Raw genomic sequence first — 22,512 nt, 5'->3', positions numbered from 1 at the left:
AGCATTTTTTAGGGCTTTTTTAAAAAAATGCCTTTATTTAGAGATAGGACAGTCAGGAGTCAGGAGGAGAGAGAGAGTGAGGAATGACGTGCTGGAAAGGGGCCACAGGTCAGATTCAATCCCGGGGCCGCCAACTTGGAGGAATATGGCCTCCGTACATGAGGCAGGCGCATTAACCACTAGGCCCCAAAAGTCCATTATTTAATGTGTGAATGATTTACAAATTAAATGTGAACTCTCATTCCTGAAACGTTGTGGCAGGATCATGTTTACCGCTCTGTTGCAACACTTCTTCCTCTAAGCCCAGAGATCAGTTTCTGTCAGTTTGAATCATTCGGGTGTTGTTGTCCCATTGTTGCTCAATACAGGATTTCAGTTCAACAGTTCAGGGTCTCTTTTGTCTTGTTTTGTAAAGCTGTTGGGGGTTATGTGCCTTGCTCAAAAGCCACTCAGCAGTACTCTGGAAGTGACCTGGCAACCAGAGCAACTTCCATATTTTGGTCCGCACCAGGACTTGAACAGTGACCCTGCAAAGTGATCTTTGTGCTTTTTTCTACCAAATATCTGGTTTCAATGTTTTGCAAATCATCACTTTGTATTTTATTTACAATTTACACAACGTCACAACTTTTTAGGGATTAGGGTTGTATGAAAAGTTTTAAAGGGGACATATAGTCCCCCTCCTCCACCTTTTCAAACAGTCCCCATGTCTTCTAAATGAAACATCTGTGCTGTGCTTTGGTCAAAATATAACATGAATCAAGCACCAGAGGAGGTTTGTGACCCTGTAGAAACCAGCTCTCTTAGAACGCTCCGTTTTGGTGTGTGTGTGTCTCTTCAAATGTAAAGAGATTTGTTTTCTAAGACTTATGCAGACCACAAACAAAGGACTGGATGGGTTTATTTCACATTTTGTGGGTCAGTAGACTCTCAGGTTACCCAAATAAATGCTCCAAAACCATGAAGAAGTGGATTTTTCATAATATGTCCCCTTTAAGCTCTGCTGTAACAACCTCTTAAAAGGAGATAAGGTGCAGAAATGTCCTTCAGGTTAACTTGCTCATCCAAAAGATGTCAGATTATTTTTTAACTATCCTTGTAAATGGTAAAAAGTCCAAATGTGTCAGGTTTAATTCCAGGTTTTAAAAAACGATAAAGATGAGGATACTTATGCATGGGACTGTAAGTAATTAAAGGCCCTGACATTGTCTCGGGTGTCATGGTCGACTAATTCTCTCACAGAGAACTAATTTCCCTTCACAGTCTGTTACTGATGTGGTTATATCAGTGCCAAACAGAAAAGTATCCGTCCCAAATTTAGTCTCCCTCATGTCCCCTTTGTGTGGCTGCTGTGTTATTATGATAAAGAACTTTCCTAATCACAAAGTTAAACTTCTGAGGCAATGATTTGCGGCCTAAAATTCAGCCTTCAGTGCTGTAAAAGAACATATCTGCTCGCCCTCAAAGACTCGTTCAGCCGAATTTATGAATATCCTTATCTCCCCTCAGGCAGGCTGAGATCATTTGTGAACTCTAAATGTGTGATAAGGAGACAATTCCGAACATTTTCACAGCTTTTTGGAGACACTATCAGTGCACGGAGATTAATTATTAATTCAACACAGTCTTTATGACCCCAATATGTTTTTCTTTTACTGTCTTGTCAGAATCCTAACTTACTTTTAATCTGCTCCTACGACCGGGAACTTTGGAGAGCATGCTGCAAATCTACTCAAAGACAGAACAGAGGCATCTCATGCTCTGTCATGTTACATCACTTTATTATCATAGGACATTAAAACCATAGACTGTTAAAACAGCAGGAACGTGCTGATGTAGTGTAGAATCCACCTCAGGTAAACATGACTAAAGGCCAAATGCTGCAAAAAGGAAGTCAAGCAGTCGTTTACAGGTTTGTACAACGCCTACACACTCGCTTTAAAAACTGTTCTCATCCCCTTTTGTGTGTTTTTGTACAACACTAGCGATAAAATCAGGAACAAAATTACAATGAACTAGAGATTATCAGGGCTGCACAGTGGTTAGAGGTGTTGCTTCACAGCGAGGAGGTTCCTGGTTTGAATCCCCGTCTGACAGGAGCCTCTCTGTGTGGAGTCTGCATGTTCTCCCCGTGCATGTGTGGGTTCTCTCCGGCTTCCTCCCACAATCCAAAGACATGCTCATTAGGTTAACTGGTGACTCCAAATGTGAGTGTGGCTGGTTGTCTGTCTCTATGTCCACCAGCCCTGTGATTGGCTGGTGAACAGTCCAGGATGTAACCCCGCCTCACATCTAATGACAGCTGGGATCCCGAACAGGAAAAGCAGTATCACTCACTCACACAAGTACGGCCCATTTACAACCACCATGTTTCATATGTTTGATCTGTGTATGAGCTTTATCTGGGGAAATTGAAGTATGTCTGAGTCGTCTTGTACCGCTTTGTTTGAGGTCATGGTCAGGCGAACTGTAAACATGTCCTGTTCGCACTGAGTGGGCCTCTGAAACCAGCTGCTTCAGGTCCCACAGCTCCTCGCTGCTGAACTGAGAAGTCGTGGTAAACACAGACGTCCTGAAGCGTGACGGCCTCCTGAAACAGAAACCGTGTCCTCTTAAAGAGAGAACCTGCTTGGCCTGCAGACGAAGCTGAACTGTCAGCGCTTCCTCAGTGAAACAGAACAGGGTGCTCCTCTCAAGGAGCTGCTTCACCAAGATTCAGACTTCAATATTCAAGAGAAACATCAGACTGACTAATAAACAGATCTCTCCTGTTGCTGAGATACGAAGTGTTACATTACATTTCAATTCGATATGTTATGATACGTTGTTACTTTGTCGTTACGTTGTCATTACTCGTTACGTTGTCGTTACTCGTTACGTGGCCGTTATGTCGTTACGTTGCCGTTATGTCATTACGTTGTCGTTACTCGTTACGCTGTCGTTACTCGTTACGTTGTCGTTCTGAGATGTATCATTAAATTTAGGTTACGTTACATTATGTTACAATCTGTTGACCTGATGTGATTTCATACGATACTGTAAGATACGATAAAATATGATTTAGTTGTTACTTTGTCGTTACGTTGTTGTTACTCGTTAAGTTGTCATTACTCGTTACTTTGTTGTTACTCATTATGTTGTCGTTACTCGTTATTTTGTCGTTACTCGCTACGTTGTCGTTACTCGTTATGTTGTCGTTACTCTTTACTTTGTCGTTACTTGTTATGTTGTCGTTACATTGTCGTTACTCGTTACATTGTCGTTACTGGTTACGTTGTCGTTACTCGTTACATTGTCGTTACTCGTTACGTTGTCGTTACTCGTTACGTTGTCGTTACTCGTTACATTAAATTTAGGTTACGTTACATTATGTTACAATATGTTGACCTGATGTGATTTCATACGATACTGTAAGATACGATAAAATATGATTTAGTTGTTACTTTGTCGTTACGTTGTTGTTACTCGTTAAGTTGTCATTACTCGTTACTTTGTTGTTACTCATTATGTTGTTGTTACTCGTTACGTTGTCGTTACGTTGCCGTTACGTTGTCGTTACTTGTTACGTTGTCGTTACGTTGTCATTACTCGTTACGTTGTCGTTACTCGTTACGTGGCCGTTACGTGGCTGTTACTCGTTACGTTGTCGTTACTTGTTACGTTGTCATTACTCGTTACGTTGTCATTACTCGTTACGTTGTCGTTACTCGTTACATTGTTGTTACTCGTTACATTGTCGTTACTCATTACGTTGTCGTTACGTTGTCGTTACGTTGTCATTACGTTGTCGTTACGTTGTCGTTACTCGTTACATTGTTGTTACTCGTTACATTGTCGTTACTCATTACGTTGTCGTTACGTTGTCGTTACGTTGTCATTACGTTGTCGTTACGTTGTCGTTACTTGTTACGTTGTCATTACTCGTTACGTTGTTGTTACTCGTTACGTTGTCGTTATGTTGTCGTTACGTTGTCGTTACGTTGCCGTTACTCGTTACATTGTCGTTACTTGTTACGTTGTCATTACTCGTTACGTTGTTGTTACTCGTTACGTTGTCGTTACGTTGTCGTTACGTTGTCGTTACGTTGTCGTTACGTTGTCGTTACTCGTTACATTGTCGTTACTTGTTACGTTGTCATTACTCGTTACGTTGTTGTTACTCGTTACGTTGTCGTTACATTGTCGTTACTCATTACGTTGTCGTTACGTTGTCATTACGTTGTCGTTACGTTGTCGTTACTTGTTACGTTGTCATTACTCGTTACGTTGTTGTTACTCGTTACGTTGTCGTTATGTTGTCGTTACGTTGTCGTTACGTTGCCGTTACTCGTTACATTGTCGTTACTTGTTACGTTGTCACGTTGTCATTACTCGTTACGTTGTTGTTACTCGTTACGTTGTCGTTACGTTGTCATTACGTTGTCGTTACGTTGTCGTTACTCGTTACATTGTCGTTACTCGTTACATTGTCGTTACTTGTTACGTTGTCATTACTCGTTATGTTGTTGTTACTCGTTACGTTGTCGTTACTCGTTACATTGTCGTTACTTGTTACGTTGTCATTACTCGTTACGTTGTTGTTACTCGTTACGTTGTCATTATGTTGTCGTTACTCGTTACATTGTCGTTACTTGTTACGTTGTCATTACTCGTTACGTTGTTGTTACTCGTTACGTTGTCGTTATGTTGTCGTTACGTTGTCGTTACGTTGCCGTTACTCGTTACATTGTCGTTACTTGTTACGTTGTCATTACTCGTTACGTTGTTGTTACTCGTTACGTTGTCGTTACGTTGTCGTTACGTTGTCGTTACGTTGTCGTTACGTTGTCGTTACTCGTTACATTGTCGTTACTTGTTACGTTGTCATTACTCGTTACGTTGTTGTTACTCGTTACGTTGTCGTTACATTGTCGTTACTCATTACGTTGTCGTTACGTTGTCATTACGTTGTCGTTACGTTGTCGTTACTTGTTACGTTGTCATTACTCGTTACGTTGTTGTTACTCGTTACGTTGTCGTTATGTTGTCGTTACGTTGTCGTTACGTTGCCGTTACTCGTTACATTGTCGTTACTTGTTACGTTGTCACGTTGTCATTACTCGTTACGTTGTTGTTACTCGTTACGTTGTCGTTACGTTGTCATTACGTTGTCGTTACGTTGTCGTTACGTTGTCGTTACGTTGTCGTTACTCGTTACATTGTCGTTACTTGTTACGTTGTCATTACTCGTTACGTTGTTGTTACTCGTTACGTTGTCGTTACATTGTCGTTACTCATTACGTTGTCGTTACGTTGTCATTACGTTGTCGTTACGTTGTCGTTACTTGTTACGTTGTCATTACTCGTTACGTTGTTGTTACTCGTTACGTTGTCGTTATGTTGTCGTTACGTTGTCGTTACGTTGTCGTTACTCGTTACATTGTCGTTACTTGTTACGTTGTCATTACTCGTTACGTTGTTGTTACTCGTTACGTTGTCGTTACATTGTCGTTACTCATTACGTTGTCGTTACGTTGTCATTACGTTGTCGTTACGTTGTCGTTACTTGTTACGTTGTCATTACTCGTTACGTTGTTGTTACTCGTTACGTTGTCGTTATGTTGTCGTTACGTTGTCGTTACGTTGCCGTTACTCGTTACATTGTCGTTACTTGTTACGTTGTCACGTTGTCATTACTCGTTACGTTGTTGTTACTCGTTACGTTGTCGTTACGTTGTCATTACGTTGTCGTTACGTTGTCGTTACTCGTTACATTGTCGTTACTCGTTACATTGTCGTTACTTGTTACGTTGTCATTACTCGTTATGTTGTTGTTACTCGTTACGTTGTCGTTACTCGTTACATTGTCGTTACTTGTTACGTTGTCATTACTCGTTACGTTGTTGTTACTCGTTACGTTGTCATTATGTTGTCGTTACTCGTTACATTGTCGTTACTTGTTACGTTGTCATTACTCGTTACGTTGTTGTTACTCGTTACGTTGTCGTTATGTTGTCGTTACGTTGTCGTTACGTTGCCGTTACTCGTTACATTGTCGTTACTTGTTACGTTGTCATTACTCGTTACGTTGTTGTTACTCGTTACGTTGTCGTTACGTTGTCGTTACGTTGTCGTTACGTTGTCGTTACGTTGTCGTTACTCGTTACATTGTCGTTACTTGTTACGTTGTCATTACTCGTTACGTTGTTGTTACTCGTTACGTTGTCGTTACATTGTCGTTACTCATTACGTTGTCGTTACGTTGTCATTACGTTGTCGTTACGTTGTCGTTACTTGTTACGTTGTCATTACTCGTTACGTTGTTGTTACTCGTTACGTTGTCGTTATGTTGTCGTTACGTTGTCGTTACGTTGCCGTTACTCGTTACATTGTCGTTACTTGTTACGTTGTCACGTTGTCATTACTCGTTACGTTGTTGTTACTCGTTACGTTGTCGTTACGTTGTCATTACGTTGTCGTTACGTTGTCGTTACGTTGTCGTTACGTTGTCGTTACTCGTTACATTGTCGTTACTTGTTACGTTGTCATTACTCGTTACGTTGTTGTTACTCGTTACGTTGTCGTTACATTGTCGTTACTCATTACGTTGTCGTTACGTTGTCATTACGTTGTCGTTACGTTGTCGTTACTTGTTACGTTGTCATTACTCGTTACGTTGTTGTTACTCGTTACGTTGTCGTTATGTTGTCGTTACGTTGTCGTTACGTTGCCGTTACTCGTTACATTGTCGTTACTTGTTACGTTGTCACGTTGTCATTACTCGTTACGTTGTTGTTACTCGTTACGTTGTCGTTACGTTGTCATTACGTTGTCGTTACGTTGTCGTTACTCGTTACATTGTCGTTACTCGTTACATTGTCGTTACTTGTTACGTTGTCATTACTCGTTATGTTGTTGTTACTCGTTACGTTGTCGTTACTCGTTACATTGTCGTTACTTGTTACGTTGTCATTACTCGTTACGTTGTTGTTACTCGTTACGTTGTCATTATGTTGTCGTTACTCGTTACATTGTCGTTACATTGTCGTTACTCATTACGTTGTCGTTACGTTGTCATTACGTTGTCGTTACGTTGTCGTTACTTGTTACGTTGTCATTACTCGTTACGTTGTTGTTACTCGTTACGTTGTCGTTATGTTGTCGTTACGTTGTCGTTACGTTGCCGTTACTCGTTACATTGTCGTTACTTGTTACGTTGTCACGTTGTCATTACTCGTTACGTTGTTGTTACTCGTTACGTTGTCGTTACGTTGTCATTACGTTGTCGTTACGTTGTCGTTACTCGTTACATTGTCGTTACTCGTTACATTGTCGTTACTTGTTACGTTGTCATTACTCGTTATGTTGTTGTTACTCGTTACGTTGTCGTTACTCGTTACATTGTCGTTACTTGTTACGTTGTCATTACTCGTTACGTTGTTGTTACTCGTTACGTTGTCATTATGTTGTCGTTACTCGTTACATTGTCGTTACTTGTTACGTTGTCATTACTCGTTACGTTGTTGTTACTCGTTACGTTGTCGTTATGTTGTCGTTACTCGTTACGTTGTCGTTACGTTGTCGTTACGTTGTCGTTACGTTGTCATTACTCGTTACATTGTTGTTACTCGTTACGTGGCCGTTATGTCGTTACGTTGCCGTTATGTCATTACGTTGTCGTTACTCATTACGCTGTCGTTACTCGTTACGTGGCCGTTATGTCGTTACGTTGCCGTTATGTCATTACGTTGTCGTTACTCATTACGCTGTCGTTACTCGTTACGTGGCCGTTATGTCATTACGTTGTCGTTACTCTTTACGTTGTCGTTACTCGTTACGTGGCCGTTATGTCATTACGTTGTCGTTACTCATTACGCTGTCGTTACTCGTTACGTTGTCGTTCTGAGATGTATCATTAAATTTAGGTTACGTTACATTATGTTACAATATGTTGACCTGATGTGATTTCATACGATACTGTAAGATACGATAAAATATGATTTAGTAGGGTACGATCCGTTTTGATGAGATACATGACTTTAAAATATGATACATTACGTCTCAATGCAATTCCAAGCCATGCCATGGCGTGTTACGATACCAAATGATACCAAACGATATGACAGGATATGAGAGGCTAAGAAAAAGGAGGACGGAAAATATACATACACAAAAAACGTAATCATAAATCAGAACAAAAAAATCAACAGAGTAAAGCAGAGCATGTTTGTCAACCGTGTAATTCATGAGTTTCATACCTTCTAATCATGGCTTTAAATTGGACCAACAAGATCGACTCTGTTGAGTTTTAATGTTTTGATTCCCAGTGCCTTTAAAAACTCTAGTTGGTCTACAGCTGCAGGACTCGGGACAGTCACTTGAACAAGTCATGCAGTGATTCTGGGACTTAAAGGCAGGGTTGGTAATTATCAAAAACTAGCATGATCTTGCAAGAAGCATTCCCTCAGTGGTCTGTCTGCACCCCCCCCCCCCCCCTCTGTTCTCCCTCTAAAGCCACGCCCCCTCACTTACACGCACGAGCGCTGTTGGTCCTCAGCTCATGCTTTGAGTGTGGGCAAGGGTAGAGAATGAGCAGGGAGACGGGGAGGCGTGTGATTGGTTCATCAGATTGGTACCTCGTGGCAGACACTGGTCAAAGTTTTTACAGACTTACAAACTGATACAGATGATGGATTTTCTTTGTTCCTTTTTCAGAGCTCATGAGTTATTAATTTCTGTCAGGACCTAAAGACAAGTTCAACCAAAATCTTAAAAAAGTGGATCTGGAGGAAACTACCAACACTGAATCCAGGAATTATATGTGTGGTGAAATGACAACAACATGCCAGTCAGGTTTGCTGATATTGAAGCTCAACCAACCTTTATACAGGTTAGAAATCTCAGAGCAGATTGATAGACTGACTCTATGGTTTAGGATCGGAGGCAGTGGCATCACTGAAATCCGGGACAGATAAGACAGTTTCAGTCATATCTGCACACATATGTTTTCCAATCCTTGCAGTCGTCTTGAAGTAACACGAGTTAAGTGTTTTTGTTTGTTTTGTGTGGTGATGGCTGACGAGAGAAATCTGTGACCAGGCCTGAGCAACAAGTGCGTCCACTAAACAAACCGTTCCATTCATCAGTTTGAGGAGAGGTTTCAAAACGTTTACAGTAAAAACATTTTCCGGGTGAATGACCTGAGGTGTGGACGGAGAAATATTCTATAATTAGAGCGGAGGAGCTGCACATTCCCGCACCTCACACTTAATAGCTAACACACAATGACATCTAACACCTTCACATTGTTCTGTACATATTATCATTACAATCTCACTGAGCATGTTTTGTTGGGCGTTGAAAGAAGAAGAGAAGGTGCGGTAATCAAACCTTCAATGAGAACTGTCAGAACATGAACGTCACAGCTCAAACAATGTAATCCTGCAGCTCAGAGCGGAGTTTTTTGCATTTTTAGGCTTGGTGAATGGTAATTAATTGTTCTTTGCTCTTGAATGGATCACTTTTGGTCATGAAATGAGACGAGACAAATGCGATTTGGCTGCAGCGTAACAGTTTGAGTAAGGGTCAAGATGTCAAAGTAGAGATCAGCAGTCAATCTGTGTTTTTATTCATACGAGATAAAATAAAATACAAAACTTAATAAATGTCCCGCTAAATTTGGAAGAAATTTAAGTTTGCACATTTCTCTTATTAAGACATGGTTTAGCTTTGAAGTGGTGAAACAGAACCGGCTGCATGCTTCACAGGTCCATAATACAGCCAAAGAAATTACAAGATTTCAACAATCTTAAATAAAGGGCCACACATGAGAAAGTTAGAACGAGAGGAGGAGTTGATCGAAATGTCACAAAAAGTTGAGACACAAATTTGAAATGTCCAGAGACACAAAGTTTAAATGTACAGAGACACAAATTTGAAATGTCCAGAGACACAAATTTGAAATGTACAGAGACACAAAGTTTAAATGTCCAGAGACACAAAGTTTAAATGTACAGAGACACAAAGTTTAAATGTACAGAGACACAAAGTTTAAATGTCCAGAGACACAAAGTTTAAATGTACAGAGACACAAATTTTAAATGTCCAGAGACACAAAGTTTAAATGTCCAGAGACACAAAGTTTAAATGTACAGAGACACAAAGTTGAGATTTAAATTCAAATACAATGTCATGAAATCATACGTTTAAACATTTTTTGATTTGAATTGTATTCCCATCATTTAGTCTTTTTTATTTTCTTTTTGTTGTTATTCTCAAAAGTGCATGATGACTGAAGTCTTTCTCCTCTCATGATTTGTTTGTCATGTCTGGCTGTCACCCTCTTCCTTAAAATAGTCTCTGAGTTACTGTAAGAAGTGTAGAAACCAACATCTGGGCTCCCCCTATGCATAAGACTACATCTCCCAGGATGCTCACTTCCGGGTCGAACGCCTCCCAGCCAATGAGACGCCGCCTGGATTGATGGTAGCTATGTGGGGCACGGGGCCAGCACGTCTAGCCAGCTCGAAGTGCCACGACTTCACAGCAGAGCACGGATTCTCCAGCAGCGGAGTGAGGAGGGGGACAGACCTGGAAAAGAAAGCTGGGACGAATAGTTAGCTTTGCGCAGAAACTCTGAGCAGTCTCTCCATCCTCGTTTTAAAATCAAGCCCACGAAGCTCCAGCACACAGAGGTAAGAGTGGGAATATTGTTTTTTATTCATTGATCCAGCGGCGGCTAGCATGGGAAGCTAACTCCTTCAGCTAGCTGCCAGTGCAGAAAGACAGCTGATTAAAGTTATTTTAAAAGATCTCAGGCTTTTCTCCCCTCTGGAGCTTTTTAGTTTACGACTGTATTACGTCGTTTACGGCGCAGTTTCGTTACGTAAAGCGACACTTTGTACCCTGATGTGCAGCACGACAGCCAAGTTCATTGATTCAAAGTGTTAGCTGAAATGCTAACTTAAAGGGAATGAGTAGAAAAAAAAAGGATAATTTACCAAATTATTTAAATAATAAATGACTCTCTCTTTACGTTTGAATGGTGAAGGTCCTTAAAGGTTAAAGTGAGTTAATCTTCCTCCTGGTTTGATTTGAACTTAACTTTATTTTAAGTTTTTTTGTAGAAGAAAAAGTATTTTTATCAGTTTGTAGAGAAAGTGTGCAGCATGTCTGAAGATAAGTGTTTTCATTCAAATAAAATGTTTGCATATTTACTCTCAGAGCTTTAATTAAGGTACTTTCTGAAGATGACTGCCCCCCCCCACACACACACACACACACACACACACACACACACACACACACACACACACACACACACACACACACACACACACACACACACACACACACACACACACACACACACAGGTGGTGACACCTCTTCGTCTCTGTCTTATCGTCCTGTCTCTTGTGGACTCTGAGATTTCACTTCATCACCTGTGAGCTCACCTGGAGTTTGGTTGAAGTCTTCTTTTTTTTTTTTTAAAGATTAGTTTTGTTAAACTTTATTGAGCAAAGAAAGAGTACATGTAGAAAGATTCACAGTGTGCCTGAAGATTATAGATTAGATATGTTTATTTCTTAGGATCCTCATGAAGCTGTACCCTAAACTGGGGTCCTGGCTCCCCTATGGGGGGGGGGGGGGGGGGGTTGGCAGCACCCTTACTGCAAAGTTTATTCAAAGGTCTTTGGTGAGAAAACGTGTGTGTGGGACTTTTCTGATTTATTAGAAGGATAATCTTTTAATTAGACGTATTTCGTGTGGATCCTGAGGGGGGGCGGGGCTTGGCTTTTCATTTAAACAAACTGGAGGGGGGTCGGCTCCAAGGGAAATAAAGGTCGGGAACCTCTGCCCTAGAGCTCAACTATTCAGCACTGAACCCCTATGTTCATGGTATCTCACAGATTTGAGGCCTCAAGGTGTTTCTGTAGGTTTTTTTTTTTTATGATGATGAGTCATCGAAAGCTGGGGTTTTCAACTGGTGGGTTGGGACCCAAAAGGGGGCCGTGTAACTGTTTTTGGTTGGTTGAATTATGCTGAAAATGGTGTGAAAAAGTCTCCTAAGTCCTTTTGAAACATGCCTGTTTGTTTCAGTTTCTTTGTTCTGTCACATGTTTCCATCTGAGGGCCAAACTTGTTTTCAATGTCATTTTTCATTGAATAAATCTGATTGGTTGAAAAATATCAGACAATTGGGTTGCAATTTATTTCAAGGAGAAGTTTGTAGGGGTTTCCTGAGGCTGGGCCAGTTGAGAACCACTGATCCTAAAGCACTGGTTCCCAGCCTTGGGTCCGGGACCCCCTATGTGGGGGTGCCAAAGCTCTCCGGGGTCTTCTGGTAGAAACGTGTGTGTAGGTGTTTATATTTACATACCAGAAATAAGACAGCAGCTCAGTCTGTAGGGACAGGAAGGTCGCCGGTTCAAGTCTTGGAGTTGGAGAGGTGTCAGTCCACTTCCTGAACACTGCTGAGGTGCCCTTGAGCAAGGCACCTAACCCCCCCACCCCCACCCCAGCCCCCTCGCTCTGACATCTCTCCATCAGTGCATGACCACAGGATCCTGGGGGGGGGGGGGGGGGGTTATAGAGATATGTTAATGCATAACTTCTATGAATAACAATCAGATTAGCGTGAGTGTAAACGCATCGCGGTGTGACATCAGCGATAAGGACGCTGCCAGCTTTTTAGACCCTGACATTAAAACAGCCTCTGGACTCTGTTTGATGATTCTGAATCTGCTCAGCAGTTTTTTTTTTCTTCTTCACCATATCACAACGTGGGTTTCTCTCTGCTGTGGTTTTCTTTCTTTTTTTTGAAAGCGCCCTGCATTTAAAATATTTTCTCCAAGCAAGAAAAAAAAACTGCTGCAAGATAAAAACCACCATATGTGTTTTCAGTGTCCCGGAGCGAGGGATTTTTACTCTCCTCCAACTTTTCTTCCCTGCAGGCTGAGCGTCTCAGTTTGTGACAGGCGCCTTTAAGAGCCTTAAAGGGATGTCGTGTTTTTTTTATACAGTGCAGGAAATTAACACTTAACTCGAGGCATCTCCTGAAAAGTTTGGCAGTCGCTGTAAACTTTGTTTACTTTACCTACTTTAGTCTGTAACCCCATTTGCTCCACTCGACGGCCTGGTTTTCACTGCATGCTCTAAATTCATATTAAACTTTAAAATAGTAAGTAGTCGGTTGATTTAGCACCCAATCTTTCTATGAGTTTAAACGCTTACTCCTCACACTAAAACCACAACGTTTGGGCGTTTTGATTTTGTTTCCAGAGGTTTTTAAAGACGTGTAGTTTCACTAAATCCACGTGGCTTTCTGAGCAGCAGCCAGTGTGATGTGCAGAGAAATAAAACACTGATAAAGAGGACAGTAAGTCTCAAAGCAGATTTCCAGGATTCTTTGTGTGTTGTATGTTTTAAGGGCAAGTGCTTCTCGACCCGGCGCTGTTTGTTGTTTGACTCCATGTTTACTTTGGCACAGTTTGCAGAAGTTCGTCATGTTTACGGTTAAAGCGGTCGGGTAGATGTGAGGCTGAATTTGGAGCGGAGTGAACACGTGTTTCATCCTAAGTGGTGGGCTGTGAGCAGCTGATAAGGTTTGCCCCTCTGCTTCACATCGCTGAAGTTAAAAGGTGAAACAGTGACACCTTGAGGCTGTTAGCAGTAAAGACTGGGGCTCCTCTCCGTCCAGCTTGTGCTCTTTTTTTTTTTTTTTTTTTATGACTTTCTATTTTTATTTTACAAAAAACAAATCAGCAGTAACATATGGTTTACATCTGTTTGTTACAAATACCCTCTACCCCACCCCCACACAGAACTGAAACACAGAGGGGTCAGCAGGTAGCTTGTGCTCTTTTAATGCAGCTGCTGCTCAGTTTGATTCTTGTCCATGCCATGTGTTTTAAAACAAGTCTGCCTCTGTTTTTTTTGTTTTTTTTTTAGGTCAACTGAAACTCAAAGGATGGATATCTACGACCCCCAGACTCTTGGGATAGTGGTGTTTGGTGGATTCATGGTGATCTCTGCTCTGGGGATCGTTCTCGTCTCCACCTTCTCCATGAAGGAGACCTCGTACGAGGAGGCCCTGGCTAAGCAACGCCGCGAGCTGGGTAAGATCCAGCCTACCCGCTCCGACAAAAAGAAGAAGGACAAAGTGTCCGAGAAGAAGAGCCGCGGAAAGAAGAAAGATGAAAAGCCCAACGGAAAGATCCCGGAGCCGGAGAGAATCCAAGAGGAGGCTGACGTTGAAGATGTGGTTGAGCCCGTCGCTGCACCGGTTGTAGCTGCCACTCCCGCTCCTGAGCCGGCCCCTGCTGTGGAGGTGAAACCGACTGCTGCCCCACCACCGGCAGAACCCCAGGTCAAGGCTGCACCTGAACCGACCCCTGCTCTTGCTGATCCCTCACCTGCCCCCTCCCCGAAAGAGAAGAAGAAGAAGAAGGTGGCCAAGGTGGAGCCAGCTCCTGCCCCGGCACCAGTCAAGCCCTCTGCAGCCCCCGCAACCGCCCAGGCTCCTGTGTCGGCCAAAGCAGCCGCCCCATCCTCTGCATCCGCCCCAGCCAAGTCCGCCCCTGCACCGGCCAAGTCCGCCCCTGCACCGGCCAAGTCCGCCCCTGCACCGGCCAAGTCCGCCCCTGTAACCGCCAAGTCCGCCCCTGCACCGGCCAAGTCCGCCCCTGCACCGGCCAAGTCCGCCCCTGCACCGGCCAAGTCCGCCCCTGTAACCGCCAAGTCTGCCCCTGTAACCACCAAGTCCGCCCCTGTAACCGCCAAATCCGCCCCTGTAACCGCCAAGTCCGCCCCTGTAACCGCCAAATCCGCCCCTGCACTGGCCAAGTCTTCTCCAGCTCCACCCAAGACAGCCCCGGTTCTGGAGGCGGTCGCTAAAGAGGTCCCGGTGCTGGCAGTGCCCCCGGTGGGATCTCAGCCGCCTGCTGCTGCTGGAGGAAAAACCCAAGAGCCCAAGAAGAAGGCCTCCAAGAAGAAGGCGGAGCCTGGTGAGCTGATAAGTTTGACAGAGTTACAAGTTTGTAGCTGTACTTTTTAAACTTTTGTTTTAATCTTATTGTTTTTGTTATTATTTAAAAGTGTTTTTAAAGATGACACTGCTACTCCGTGGATAATCTCACCATGGGGAAAGAATATCGAACAAAGTTGACAACAAACTGATAAAAAAAAACGACTTTTTCTCTGCAAAAAACGTACAATGAAGTTAAGTTAAAATCAAACCAGGAAGAACACTAACACACTTTAAGCTTTAAGGACTGTCACCATTCAACCGTAAAGAGAGAGTCATTTATTATTTAAACAGTGCAGACCTCGGCCCTGTGATTGGTCTGCTATGTAGCATCGCATTTCCTGATTTTACAACATTTCAGTATCGCTGCCATTTCCAAAATTCTGCAGACGGAAGAACGCAGAGTAACCGCAGAAAGTATGTAGCGCTAACGATGTCGTAGATGCAGTGGAGTTTTGTCGCAGAAGTATAAATCTGTCTTAAGACTCTGAAGGGCATCACATCACCTGAAGTTTCACATGTGGCCACTTTGCAACAATCGCAGCACAGCACTACGCTTCCTCTAGGTGTTGGAGACATTTCCCTGATCAGAGTTTGATTATTGCAGAATCTCTGCATCCCAGCTGTTCCCACCTCGAGGTCAGAGGGCTCTTACTTGAAGGTTTTTGCTCACAGTCTTGTCTCTGAAACCGTATCGGCAGCGCTGATGAACTTCTCGCTGTGCCAGTGACAGATGAAGGTAACGTCTGGCACTCAGCCGTGGAGGGCAGAGAGCACGCCTGCTTGTGCAAACACCACTGCCCTGTTTTCTTAGCTGACAAAGGCTCTCAGTGCCCTCACAATGAGTGAGGAGGAAGGGGGGGGCTGTGGTTCTCCTTTGCCTCAGGCTTGTCTCCGCCTGGTGCCACAGCGCCCGCTCGTTTTTGCCACCAGAAGCTTGCCAAGAAGACAAAATGCAACCTTGTTCCTTTCCTGGGTCTGTGTGGGAGTTCAGAGCTCACAGTGACTCCATAATGAGCTTCTTGTTTTTGAATCATTCTTGACATATTGAATAAAATATCTTGTGTTTTTTTTTTGTCTCCGTCTTAAGTGGCAGCCGTGGACTCTGCTGATGCTCCCCTGTACCTGCCCTACAAGGCTCTGGTGTCCACGCTCAGCAGCATGGTGTTCAGCGAGGGAGAGGCTCACAGGCTCATCGAGATCCTCTCTGAGAAAGTCGGCATCATTCAGGACACCTGGCACACGGTACGGGACACTTGATAGTGAAACCCCCCCTGCAGGGCTAGTCAAAGCATTGAAGCATACAGGCGTTATATATTTTCTTTCTTTTCTTTCTTTGCGTGTGTGTTCTTTCAGGCCTCTCAGAAAGGAGACCCAGTGACCGTCCTGAAGAAGCAGCTGGAGGAGAAGGAGAAACAGCTGGCGGCAGAACAAGAGGACGCTTCTGCAGCGAAGAACCGCCTCAGAGAACTCACCAAGGTTAGCCAACAAGGACAACAAACCTGCAGACTTCTGATCAATTAATATCCTGCAACCTCTGAAAGACCCTAAAGGCCCTGACACACCAAGGAGATCGTCAGTCCTAGTTGGACCGACCCGAGCATGTCTCTGTAGTATCCATGCTTTCACCCATTAGTGTGGTTTCTCCTTATTTGTCTCCTCCTCCTCTTCTTTTCTTTTTCCACTAAAAGACCAAGAACTGACAACGCCAGCGCCATTTTCCACTTTTTATCAGACATTATTCTCCATTAGTAGACGACCTATAATACGAGTGGTGAGCGACAGCGGTGTGAAAATAGTCTTCTCGAATCATAAACAACGGACTACCGCCCCCTGCTGGCATGGAGAGTTATTTCCTCTCACGCTTGCTCAGAACGTTTGTGGTGGTTGGCCGTCGGCTGGAGTCTTTGAGGTGTGTTCAAGTGCAACTTTTTGGCTAAGTTTGAGGAGACGCCACAGACGGCCTTCGTCGCCACTAGTTCTTTGCCGTCTGCTTGGTGTGTCAGGGCCTTAAGTTTTACAGTAACTTCAAGTCCTCTAACTGCTTCGAGAACTTTACTGTTTCAAGATTCAAAATGCTGCAAAGCAAAAACCCCAAAAGTGTCTGCAACTTTTGAGTGTAATATCAAAGAAGCAGGGACCTTTTGGGGGGTAAAAATAAAGTTATCAGGACTTAATGGAGACTCTTCTGCCTGCAGTGGAAACGCACAGAGAAGCTCTATAAGTACTTAGTGCCAGGGGGGAGGGGCTTCTTGCATTGAAAGACAGCTAAATAATTATAAAGTAAGAAAACAGAATCACTAACTGGATGAAATCTCTGCTGTTCAGTTTGTCCTGAAGGTGGCAGCAGAGGAGAAAACTGTGCTCCTGCCTCAGTTAAAGGTTCAACTCTGAACATGAACATTGTGTTTTGTCTTGCACCTTTTTGTCCTGAAGGTGACAGCAGAGGAAAGTTAACAAGGTTTCCACTAACAGGACACGTCTATCAAGACACAGACAGCGGTCTCTTTTGTTTTTACACAAATTCCCTCATTACATTTAGTTATAACTTCCAGTAGGTCACATATCCCTTGTCATTTAGTATGTGTATGAAAAGTTCTCCTAAGAGTATCAACGATTCCCTCTGGTGGATGACGGCTCATGAAGTCACAGACACCTTTCTGCCCTCTGACTGTGCTTGTCTGTGTTTTCAGGAGCTTTCTGCAGAGAAGTCGAAGGTTGCCGGTGTGGAGACGAGGCTGAGCTCGCAGCTGAGCAAGAGGGAGCAAGAGATGATCGCCCTGCAGGCTCGCATGCAGGCCAGTTATCAGGACCATGTAGCCCAGACTCAGGCCCTTAATGCAAAGGTAAGCTCTCGTACAAAACCGTTTCCTGGGGGCGATTTTACACCTCTAGTTCCTTTGCTCTCGTCTGAATCTTAGAGGTGTTTGTTTCATTGTTGCATAAAAACCTCAAGTTTGATGACATTTACAAGCAGACCAAAATGAGAGATGTGTCAGGAAGATGTTCTCTGATTGGTCAAGGGAAATCCCAGAAGTAAACAAAGAAAAGTAAAGCGATATGGTTTGAGAATGAGGCCCAACTGAGGCTGGAAAATAATATGTTGATGTGCTGGAGTCAGTGAAGGCGCTTATGAAGACAGTTCAGGAGAAGGTGCATGTTAATCCTCCTGAACCAGGACCTGCACATCATCCACTGAAACTGTTTCTGAAGACCCACCAGATCTGCCTGTGGTCTTTAACACATGTTCAGTGGGGGCCGCTAAGGTCACTACCTGCAGTTGGGTCGGATCATGTTCTTACTTAAGAACCAGAGTTTGAAAAAAAAAAGTGGACAGAGACCCACCTTTTCAAGCGGTCTCAGTACGGTGTTTGGTCCGCACCAGGGTTTGATTGACAGTTTTCACACCAGAGCAAACGTGGCAAACACACTCAAGTTCGTTTTAACCCGAACAACACAGGTTAGGTGTGAAAACACCCTTAATGTACAGCTGCACATAAATTACCCTCTAGAATATTGTGCTTCTTGTCGGATGTGAAAATGCATTTATTTATTTATTTTTATTCTTTTTTGCAGATCGTCAGCCTGCAGGAGCAGCTGGAAAACGGCCCGAACGCTCAGCTGGCTCGCCTGCAGCAGGAGAACTCGATCCTCCGCGACGCACTCAACCAAGCCACCAGTCAGGCTGAGAGCAAGTGAGTCCTCCTCCTGAAGCAGAAAAAGAGGCCGGTGTCGTACCTCTTTATATACTACCCTAATGGGTTGTCATGAAGCCAGATATTTCAATCGTCGATACAACCTGTGTTCAAACCATTTCAACAAGAAACACCTCCTAGAAGAAACCCAATCTTTAATCAGTGAAAAAGCAAACAAACCTATGCATGCTGTTTAAATTGCACAAACATGTTGCCAGCTTTTTTGGTCTAATGTAGACAGGGTGACCTCCTAGATTCTTAAAGCATTATTACATTTCACTACCACCCATTGCATAAAATAACGGCACGTGGCATTGAAAATTCTGACAGCCTAAATGGTGCTTCAGGTAACAATTGAGTGCAGTGAGTTCTCCGACGCTCTCTCGCTCTCTCCCTCTCTCTCTCTCTCTCTCTCTCTCTCTCTCTCTCTCTCTCTCTCTCTCTCTCTCTCTCTCTCTCTCTCTCTCTCTGTGTGCCTCCTTTCCTGATCCTCTCTCCCTTCTCTCTGTCCACAGACAAAACGCAGAGCTGGCCAAGCTGCGTCAGGAATGCACAAAGTTGACCAAAGAACTTGGAGAGAAGTCAGAGAGTCTGCTCGCTGACGAGCACGTCAGGAAAGGGCTGGAGGCCAAAGTCTCCGCCGCTGAGAAGCAGCTCTCCCTGCTGCAGGTCTGCATGGCTTTTACTTTACATGTCGTCTTGATTTTTAACCTTAAAGCAGATTGTAAGTTACTGAGTCTCCTCTAAAATTGCAAGCCCAGGCAGTTCCCCCACCTCTGTGCTAGCCCTCTAATGTTATGGGAGGTTTTAATTGCCTGGTAATCACAGAGCCCAGGGCGAGATTGGAATGCAGCCATACAATAACGGGGTTGCGGGGAAAATGCGTCTCAGCAACAGCTGGAAGGCGTGCATGTCTGAGCACCTCTTTTCCTGCAGCTGGCTGGAAAAGAGCAAGAACATTTACTTTTGATACCAAATGTACAATCAGTGAATATGCTCTAAATCTGTTCTTCCTCACTCAATATCTGCCGTTACTCTGAGCGTGGAGCGATTGAGTCACTTCCACTTCCTGACAGTCCAAAGTTCACTCGAGCATTCAGGGTCTTTAAAGATGTTATGATATAGTTTAGTCCTAAAGGAAACATGGATGGTTGTACATGAAAGGACTTTGCTGCGCCTGTGAAATGTTTGTGTCGTCAGCTGTCAGTGAGCCGCTTTGCATCTGTAGATTCAGACGCAGAGAGGAAAGATAATCAGCTCCAGTTCAAACCACTTCCTACAAAGACACTTCCTCAAAAAAAAAAAAAGAAAATCTGGACAAATAGCACGACGTGGCGTTTAAATGTCTTAAGTTAATTTGTTTTCAAACATGTCCCTGAAGCCTCGTATCTGTGCAACTCACCTTTTTTATATCGTCCTCTGATCAGTAACATCAGACAGCTTCATGACAGGAACAACAAAGAACTCGAGTTTGGACCATCCAGAATCTTCTGGAGCAAAACTAGAAGTGAATTAGTTTTATTTATTTAAAAGTCTGTTTGTAAAGCGATGCCACAAACTACCGTACTACCCTTAAAGCCTTTTCTGCCAATTTCCACAAACTCTGTGTGTAGTACTGTTTTGCTCTGTCGTGTTGATAAAGTGATGGAAAATACGATCATGAGTCGGTTTATTGTGTTTTATTTTGGAATTGACCAGATGTTCTGTGCGTTTCCTCGTCTCACTTCCTGTCCGGGTCAATCTCTTCTGTCCAGCTTGCAGCGCACTACGTCAAAAAAGAAGCTTGCAGCGTATTTGAACCGGAGCAGAGCGTGGTGCAGCTGCAGAAATAGGGAGAGTGACATCAAAGATGGTGTAGTGTGTGTGTGGCGCTGACGGACGACTGCACACTCTGAATATGTGGAAATTGGCAAATACACGAGATGGTTCAAAACAAACTCTGGTTTCTGGATTTTTCTGCCTGTTTCATTGCAAACTGTCACACAATAAAACACTGACTCTCTCTGACACTCTCTTTTTAAAAATGTTGTCCCATATGTCGGATATTTGTCATGATTTCGATTCGTCTTCTCTCTTTGTGTAGAATTGTAGACCCTGACCTTGGAGCTGGTGTGTCCCATGTGAATCGATCCTGCAGAGTCGGGGTGGTTTTTGTGTGTCTCTGCTGCCCCCCTGCTGCGTTTGTTGACACTTCTTCTTCTGCTGTTTTTGTTTCCAGGCCAGCCAGGCAGAGAGCGAGCAGGCGCTTCAGCGGAGACTGGAGGAGGTGTGCAAGGAGCTCAGGGACACGCAGAGTAAAAACAGCAGCCTGCAGGCCACGTTGGACGAGACCCAGACGGATAGCAGCTCACTAACAGGTTAGAGAACGCGGTCCTGATGGGTCAGCAGATGTAACAGCTTAAAGTTCTCTGTGTTGACGTGTAGGACCAGAGGTTCTGTCATTGAGTATTTAAAACACAGAGCAGCTTTTGATCGTGTGTTTTGGTTGTTTTTTTACTTTGTCCCCGCAGAGTTTCAGGCTAATGTTGGGAAGTTGGAGGCGGAGCTCAAGGAGCGCTCGGCTCAGGTGGAAGCCCTCACAGCTCAGCTGGAGGAGACGCAGGCGGAGAAAAGCCAGCTCGTGCAGCAGGCGGCCTCCATCAACTCGCTGCTGGAAGCTAGTCAGACCAAAAAAGAGGAGGAGAACAATCAGGTAGGTGATGGACTGCCAGTTCTCTGAAATGACCCAATGACACCGCAAACACTAACCTCTAAAGACGTTTGTGTGTGTGTGTCTGATTCAGGAGGGGAACTCTGCAGAGCTGGAGCAGCTAACGCTCAGGTGAGTGTTCGACTTTCTTTTTCCATCTTGTCAACATCCTGAGGTGTTCAAAGGCACACATTCGTAAAAAAAATTTGGTAAAATGGAACCGATTGTTCTCGACTGTGAGACAGCAAGCCTTAAAAAATGTAAGGACACTTTATGATGCATGGTCGCATTACGATATGATGATGCATGACCAAGAGGTAACTGTGCTCAGGTCTTATTGGGCCTGGAGCGAGGGACCAGGGGAGTGAAGGGGGGCGATCATGCTTGGCACAGTAAGGGGGCAACAAGGCCTTGTGTGAGTGTGCCCCGATAGGTAGAAGTTGTCAAGTACCTTCACTACAAGTACTGCCACTGGAAAAATCTGCTTTTGTACAATTATCTGTGCACATAAGATAATCCTTTATTTATCCCACAACGGGGAAATTTATATTGTTACAGCAGCAAAGAGCAAAGATTGCAAACAAAAAGTGAACATAGTACACAATTTAAATAAAAAAAGAAAAATTAAAAATGTACAAAAGAAATAGATAGATACCACAATAAAGATTTTTTTTAAATAGATCAGCTGAGAGCTGCAGTTTTGACAAAAATGTAGTCAGAATATTCAGCGTTACATTAATGTCGACATCAACACACTGACTGAAATGCTCGTCCCGTCTGCAGCCTTCAGCAGAGAGACGACCAGCTGAGCACGCTTCAGGACGAACTGAAGGAACTGCAACAGAAGCAGGAAGCTGCAGTAAGTAATGCAAACAATCATTACAGTGATACACCTTTTCCTTTAGTCACACAGCGAGGTGGACACAGTGATGCCTTTAACAAACAAACTGCCGTTCTTACAGGAGAACACTATCGTTGAACTCGAGCAGAGAAATAAAAGGTATTGTGATTTTCCTCCCTCAGAAACAAATATGAGATTTGACTTTGAGATTTGCATCTTATTTATTCTGTTTCTCCTAAATTGTTTCAGCGAGGACGCCGGCCTCATCACATCACTTCAGGA

The 22,512-nt window shown here is 43.6% G+C and overlaps 2 protein-coding genes across 4 annotated transcripts in view; one reads left to right on the top strand and one right to left on the bottom strand.

Annotated features, from left to right (window-relative positions):
* The window catches only part of LOC110003907 (glycine N-acyltransferase-like protein 3), a 128,554-nt gene that overhangs the window by 71,888 nt on the left and 34,154 nt on the right, over positions 1 to 22,512 (bottom strand). The window lies entirely within an intron of this gene.
* The window catches only part of rrbp1a (ribosome binding protein 1a), a 19,941-nt gene continuing 7,908 nt past the window's right edge, over positions 10,480 to 22,512 (top strand). For 2 of the 3 annotated variants that reach the window (XM_020652650.3, XM_020652651.3), the window contains exons 1-13: positions 10,481 to 10,673; positions 13,931 to 14,985; positions 16,096 to 16,250; positions 16,362 to 16,484; positions 17,699 to 17,851; positions 18,582 to 18,700; positions 19,216 to 19,369; positions 20,919 to 21,057; positions 21,211 to 21,392; positions 21,484 to 21,521; positions 22,173 to 22,248; positions 22,352 to 22,389; positions 22,480 to 22,512. The exon at positions 22,480 to 22,512 is cut by the window's right edge and continues 49 nt beyond it. In XM_020652650.3, the coding sequence (XP_020508306.2) occupies positions 13,950 to 14,985; positions 16,096 to 16,250; positions 16,362 to 16,484; positions 17,699 to 17,851; positions 18,582 to 18,700; positions 19,216 to 19,369; positions 20,919 to 21,057; positions 21,211 to 21,392; positions 21,484 to 21,521; positions 22,173 to 22,248; positions 22,352 to 22,389; positions 22,480 to 22,512 (2,246 nt within the window). In that variant the 5' untranslated portion in view covers positions 10,481 to 10,673; positions 13,931 to 13,949. Of the gene's footprint in view, positions 10,674 to 13,930; positions 14,986 to 16,095; positions 16,251 to 16,361; positions 16,485 to 17,698; positions 17,852 to 18,581; positions 18,701 to 19,215; positions 19,370 to 20,918; positions 21,058 to 21,210; positions 21,393 to 21,483; positions 21,522 to 22,172; positions 22,249 to 22,351; positions 22,390 to 22,479 lie in introns of all 3 variants that reach the window. The other variant, XM_020652649.3, reaches the window with a different exon arrangement.

This window comes from Labrus bergylta, chromosome 10 (assembly GCF_963930695.1).
Source record: "Labrus bergylta chromosome 10, fLabBer1.1, whole genome shotgun sequence".
Taxonomy (NCBI): domain Eukaryota; kingdom Metazoa; phylum Chordata; class Actinopteri; order Labriformes; family Labridae; genus Labrus; species Labrus bergylta.
Note: the sequence above shows the minus strand (reverse complement) of the source record. Positions and strands in the feature narration are given on the sequence as shown.